Source organism: Penaeus vannamei, chromosome 34 (genome assembly GCF_042767895.1).
Source record: "Penaeus vannamei isolate JL-2024 chromosome 34, ASM4276789v1, whole genome shotgun sequence".
NCBI lineage: Eukaryota > Metazoa > Arthropoda > Malacostraca > Decapoda > Penaeidae > Penaeus > Penaeus vannamei.
The window spans coordinates 26,586,425-26,593,924 of record NC_091582.1 but is presented as its reverse complement, the minus strand read 5'-3'; the positions used below and the strand labels follow the sequence as shown (position 1 = coordinate 26,593,924).

General features: G+C 38.4%; 2 protein-coding genes across 3 annotated transcripts in view; one reads left to right on the top strand and one right to left on the bottom strand.

The window, feature by feature from the left end:
* Atg14 (autophagy related protein 14) overlaps window positions 1-7,500 on the bottom strand; it is a 57,253-nt gene that overhangs the window by 21,442 nt on the left and 28,311 nt on the right. The window lies entirely within an intron of this gene.
* Window positions 792-7,500, top strand: part of LOC113806335 (uncharacterized) — a 7,521-nt gene continuing 812 nt past the window's right edge. The window contains exons 1-6 of the mRNA XM_070145453.1: window positions 792-825; window positions 948-1,127; window positions 1,333-1,509; window positions 1,921-2,003; window positions 4,171-4,774; window positions 7,144-7,373. Coding sequence (XP_070001554.1) covers window positions 792-825; window positions 948-1,127; window positions 1,333-1,509; window positions 1,921-2,003; window positions 4,171-4,774; window positions 7,144-7,373 — 1,308 coding nt within the window. The remainder of the gene's footprint in view (window positions 826-947; window positions 1,128-1,332; window positions 1,510-1,920; window positions 2,004-4,170; window positions 4,775-7,143; window positions 7,374-7,500) is intronic.

Below are 7,500 nucleotides of genomic sequence, written 5' to 3'. Positions count from 1 at the left end.
GTCTGCGCATGCGTGTGCATGCATGCGACTGCATATACACGTACATTCCCTTAACCCAAAAACCCGTAAATTAGTTCTAATTGCACATCCCTGCATGCCTCCCCCCCCACCCCACCCCCAACCCCCATCAAGACGAGCGCTGACTTTCGGACGGAGGAATTTCCAAGGCGTCATCTTCGGATGCCGGTCCCTCTCGCCCGGGAACACATCGCGCGACGGGGCTTTCAACGCTGGGGAGGAGGAAACAGAAAAGGAGGAGGAGGAGGAAGATGAGGGGGAGGAAGAAAAAAAGGAGGAGGAGGAAAATAGGAAGAGGACGAGGAGGAAAAAGAAAAGGAGGAGGAGGATGAAGATGAGGAGGAAGAAAAAAAGGAGGAGGACGAGGAGGAAAATAGGAAGAGGACGAGGAGGAGGAAAATGAAAAGGAGGAGGAGGATGAAGAAGAAGATGAGGAGGAGGAGGAGGAGGAGGAGGAGGAGGAGGAGGAGGAGAAGGAGAAGGAGAAGGAAGAAGTGGAAGAAGAGGAAGAGGAGAAGGAGGAGTAAGATGAAGGTGAAAGAAAAGAAGAAAAAGATGATGAAGAAGAAGCAGAAGATGGAGGAGGATAAAGATGAAGAGGAGGAGGTGGAAGAGGGAAAAAGGAGGAGGAGGAAGACGAAGAGGCGGAGGAAGAGGAGGAATGCGGAGAAGAATGAAAATGAGAATTAGAAATAGGCTGAAAATGAGCAGGAGGAAGAAGAAGATGAGGAAGATGAAGGGGACGAGGCGGAGACGATGGAGGAAGAACAAAAATGTCTCCCAAAATCATGATTTTAAAGCCTTCATGTAATAGGGAAAAATCTCCAGCACGTTATCTCCTGGCATGACATAACAGGACGGAACGGAACATTTCCGGAAGTTGCAAACATGTTGAAACAAGATTCCTCCTGCACTCGCGCCATCTGCAGGTGGACGGCCACATGTCCAGCTCAGTTCCTCGACATTTCCAGGCCGGGCGAGGCGCCTCCTCCAGCACGCCCGAGGCCCAGCAGGACTCCCGAACGACGACATTCTAAATCTGCCATTACTCTGCCGAGAAAGCCCTGCAGATGAAAAGTGTAGCAGTCGCCCCGGAGGAACTAATTGCTGTGAGGAAACGGGTGCATTAATAACCGTTCCCGAGATCTTTAGGACTCAAGACGCTGGAAAATGAAACGTCACGGCAATATTTAACAGCAATTTTAGAGCGGTGAAGCAACGCGCCTTCCTCGGATGATTCCTCGCACCCTTCCTGGATGAATTGCACGAAAGGGATGCGGGCACCTTGCAAGTGATGCAATCCGCTTTTATCAGCACAACCTAAAACCAAGTGGCAATCAGCTACGTGGAGGTTTGAAGATAGATTACCTCGACGAAAGTTTAAGGAGTGTAAAGATGCTCATTTTTTTACATGCGTGAGAGTATCACCTCAAGTCAAGTTCAAAATCAGTGCTAGGCTGGAGAAGCTGCACGAGAAATGGCCCTGGAGCGGTAACGAGACGACTGACGGTGGATTACCATGTATTATTCATATAGGAATGATCTATCTATTCATCAATTCATTTGTATATCTATGGCAACAACACAACTTCTGACGGTGGATTATCACTTGTTATTCATTTAGGAATTATCTATCTATTCATCAATTCATTTGTATATCTATGGCAACGAGACAACGACTGACGGTGGATTATCATGAATTATTCATTTAGGATTGATCTATCTATTTATCAATTCATTTGTATATCTATGGCAACAAGACAACTTCTGACGGTGGATTATCACTTATTATTCATTTAGGGATTAATCAATTAGTTATCAATTCATCCATATATCTATTTATTAATTTTTTTCTAAAGGAGAAAGGCTTAAAGTGGATAAAAAAAATTCCCTGCAACTCAGACCCAGCCCCTTGGACCTCTGGACGCCTCCGAGGTCCAAAGAACACCGCAGTGGGACCAGGATTCGGAACCTTGGCAGCTGCTGTGGAAATCTTAAAGGATAATTTTCCTTTTTTCTTTTCTTAAAGAATCTGAATACCTCTTTTATCACTCGTGGCGCCGATACTGGTTCCGAGTGAATGGCAGTATGTGAGCGAACCAGCATCCACCTTCTCATTATCTTCATTATGGTTCATAAGCGCAAAAATCCACATCTAAGACAATAATAACAATGTGGTAACATGGTAGCAATAACTATCATTATCTTTATCGTTATCATTATTATCATTGTTATTATTACTATTATTATTATCATTATTATTATTATGATTATTTTCATTATTATCTTTATTATATTATTATTATTATCTTTATTATATTATTATTATTATCATTATTACTATTGTTGTTATCATTATCACTATCATCATCAGTAATATCATAACAATAATATCAATGATAACAACAAAAACATCATGATGATGATGATGATGATGATGATGATGATGATGATGATGATGATGACGATAACGATAACGATAACGATAACGATAATAATAATAATATCAGTAAGAAACACAAACAAAAATAATGATCATACTCACTATTACAATAACAAAAATAATTATAATAACAATAATAAAATACAATAATAATAAATAGAGTAATAATGGAAATAACAGACAAAATAATGATGATAACAATAACAACAATAACAATACCAATACCAATAATAATGATAATAACAATAACAATAATTATAACAATAAGCCCAATAACAATAACAATAATCATCAAAATGATATAGATAATGATAATCATGATAATAATAATAATAATAATAATAATAATAATAATAATAATAATAATAATAATAATAATAATATTAATAATAACAATGACAAAACTATAATAACAAGAACAGAAAGAACAACAACGACAACAACAACAATAATGATGATGATGATGATGATGATGATGATGATGATGATGATGATGATGATCACAATAACAATAACAATAACAATAACAATAACAATAATAATAATAATAATAATAATAACAATAACAATAACAATAACAATAACAATAACAATAATAACAATAATAATAATAATAATAATAATAATAATAATAATAATAATAATAATAATAATAATAATAATAATAATAATAATAATAATAATAATAATAATAATAATAATAATAACAATAACAATAACAATAACAATAATAATAATAATAATAATAATAATAATAATAATAATAATAATAATAATAATAATAATAATAATAATAATAATAATAATAATAATAATAATAACAACAATAACAACAACAACAAAAATAATAAAATAAACAGCCAAAGGAGAAAGTCACCGCCAAAAATACGAAACGGATAAGAAGAAAAACACGAAAGAGAGATAAGAAGAAAGAATAACAAACTTTCCCGCCATCCTCATCTTACTCCATCTCCTCGCCGCCAGACCTCATTACGTATGCAGAATTATGTTGATCAGCTGATTGCGTGAATTCAATTTGGGTTTCCCGCCCGTAACGTTAGGCGGGACTCGGCGCTCGTTACATAATTTTCTTTGTTATTGTGTATCATACTTTCTAAAATTATTAAATAGCAGCAATAGTGATAATTGCAGTGACGCTAATAATGACAGTTTTGATGATGATGGTGATTATATTTATTATTATTACTATTATCATGATCATTATTGCTCTTAATATTACTAATATCGTTCTCATTATCATGATGAACATGGTAATCATAATTATCATTATTATTATTACTGAAAAATTATGATAAAAATTATTATTATAATCATGAAACATAGTAACAGCAATGTAAATAATGAGATAATAACAATAATATCACACACACACACACACACACACACACACACACACACACACACACACACACACACACACACACACACACACACACACACACACACACACACACACACACACACACACACACACACCGCGCTCAACACGAAGCATCAGCGCGCAAGCACGCACCGCAGGCGTCGAAGCATGGACAGCATTCTAGGAAAATTCGGGCTCCCTTCCCCTGCAGATCCCGCCCGAGTCTGACGCATATCGCGGGGACGCAGAGACGGGCCCCAGACCCACGGGCTTTGGCTCCCTTACGACACGGGGCGGAGGTAAACAAAGACAGGATGTCGGTATATAGGATGGCAGCGTATCGGCCACCACTCAGTCCTCAGCGAGACGTTGGAAGGTGAACACGTGTCTCCAGCCCACCTGGAGATTTGCCCACTCGCCCTCACTCAGATTCGGGTTAGCTTGCGTCAACACATCGTCTGTGCAACACTCGGCCTGGATCAGCACGAGCGATTCGGACTGCGCGTTCCTGAAGCTAGCGTTCGACTTTGAGTCCAGCCACATCCAGTTCCTGATGTTGTCGCTGCGGTTAACGGTGACGTCGTGGATCCTCCTGGCAGCGACGGTGTCCGCGGCGCCCCAAGGGCTGGACCCCAACATGATCATTTTCCCCGACGAAATCAACACAATCCGAGACAGGCTCGCCCTCGAACAGTGCCGTCGAGACCCGAACTGCGCCGCCCCCCAAAACCCGGACTTCAACCTGAGCTGCAGCAGCGGCTCGGGCGGCGCAGAAAACATGCTCAGGAACGTGATCAACCTGCGCTCCGGAGTAGGAACCTGCAACTCCATGATCGGGGAGGTGAGGTGGCCGGCGACGGGGGAGTGTGTCAAGCTCCTCACCCAAGGGCCGTGCCCCCCGGGACAGTGGGTTAAGCTCACTCTCTCTACGTGTAAGTACTTCACACCTGTACGTTAGTTAATCATGGGGTAGCAACTTAGCCGTAACCGAGAAAGCATAGCATAGGTGCACTTTCGGTAAGCCATCTAACGAACTGGGTAAATATCCCGTTGTAATGCAAATAGGATTGAAATACCATTACCTCATAAGCAGAGCGCCCCTGGCACGCTGCGGCCCCACTGAGGCGCAGATCCGTAGGCGCAGAACCGCTAACCTTGGGCTGGAGGAACCGCCTCCCGTCCGTGACCCCCGCCTTCCTTGCCCACACCAATCATAACTTCTGCCTTCCAATACCTTTCTGTGAAGAGCTTATTGACATTTTATATCTATTATCTCTCACTTTATTTCTCCGTCTCTCTCGCACTCTATCATTTCCTCTCACTCCCTTCATACAAACATACACGGAGAAAAAGCTACAGTGAATCTTCATTTTTTTCACGATTTTCATCTTTTTACACTTTACTAACATCCTCCGGCAACCCCCCCCCTCCCCCCCCCATCTCCGGCTCTCAGCTGGATTTCACTTTATGACTTTCCTCCCCATTCTTTTCCAATTTTCTCTCTTCGTCTTCCTTACAGTTTCCCCTTTGTCTCCCTCCCTGCAATATTCTTCTTTCCTGTCAGAAAAAAAAATAAAGTCGTGGACACGTGACTTCATTCTGATTAAACCTAACGTAATTTCTGAACAAAAATTAAATAAATAGTCTTCAAGTAATTGTTGACATAAAGCAAATAATAAGAAAATTACCCAACTGGGATCCGTTATATTTCCGAGCCTTGAGCAATAACCACAATAAACAAATAAATACATAAATAAATCACAAATAATCAAATAAATAACAACAATAGTAATGATTATTAAATCATTACAGATAACAAGGGAAATATAACAATTCAATTAAAAAAAAATAAAAATGACATTATTACCTTCACTCCCATACAGTGAATATATATATATATATATATATATATATATATATATATATATATATATATATATATATATGCATTCATTTACTCAACTGCTGGGTTAATCAGGACAGGAGGGGCGGGGTGTGGCAGCCAGAAACCAGCCTTACTGGTTATCCCGATAATAGTAAAATAAAAACAAGTTTAGTTCCGAGTGGTGGAGGAGAGGGCCGGGGACTGGGATAATGTTAATAATATTTCTTGCATAATCCTTGTCTCTGTGACGTAACGTTAGGGAAGTCAGCATTCACTGGCCTTTTGCTGCTAGAACGAGGATGACAATAATGAGGCGGAGGAAGAAGTGATTGCTTATGTGGATGTAGATAATGATATATCATATTCTCAGAATTGCACACACAATATATATACATGTGTATACATACATACATACATACATACATATATATATATATATATATATATATATATATATATATATATATATATATAAATATATTATATATATAATTTAAATATATATAATATATATAATATATATATATATAAATATATATATATAATATATATAATATAAATATATATAATATATATATATATATATATATAATATATATATATATATATATAATATATATATATAATATATATATAATATATATATAATATATATATATATATAATATATATAATATATATATAATATATATATAATATATATATATATAATATATATATAATATATATACATATATAATATATATATATAATATATATATATATATAATATATTTATAATATATATATATATATATATATATATATATATATATATATATGACAAAAAAATATTATAATAATAATAAATATATGCCTTTGACATTACGGCCTCTTCGAAAATACTAGCCGACCAAACAATAAGAGAATAATACTTAAATGTTGTACGCTACATCTTTTTCTGTATTTGTTTACACCCTCATCCCTACCCCTGAACACCCATCCACAGTCTCTTCATCAGTCTCTCCCTCTCGTTCTCCTCTCCGTCTCTCCCTATCCCTCATCTTCTCTCCCTTTCCTTTTCCCTGTTCCTCTCACAATCTCGCCATCTCCCTTACCCTCCTTTTCCCTCTCTTTCCCTCCCAAGCACGCACACACACGCTCGCACTCACACATACACACACACACACACACAAATACACGCGCGCGCGCATATATAGTGCAGTCATTTGATCAATATAATGCAAGCGGAACAGCAATTCATATATTGCCCTTCAGATTCCATAAAAATACACAACTGAACTTGTATACACAAATATTAACCGATAAAGCCTCCTTCTTCATAGGCACTAACACGGCAGAGCACTCTAAGATTTACAATTCTCTTTATATTGCTCTCAATCCAAAGACAACTTTTCCATGTGTTGTCTGTTGCAGTTGACCCCGTGTGCTCGCCGAGGCCGTGCAGCGACCGGGAGGCGCTGATGGAGGGCTCCTGCCACTCGCTGGCCGACGTCTCCAAGTGCCCGCCCCGCCAGCAGCTGTTCATCAACGAGGCCGGCGAGGGCGAGTGCGACTGCCTCCCCGGCATGGTGTTCTTCGAGCAGACCAACACCTGCTACACGCCTTACACCCAGGGGCCGTGCCAGCCGGGACACATCATCAGAGTAAGGACAAGACTAGGTTTTTCTCTAATGTAAAGCGTATCAAATGCGGCTGGTCATAACTCCTCTCACATTTTATAAAGGAAGTAAATTACTCCCCAAAGCTCAATTACTTACAACTAACTGAATT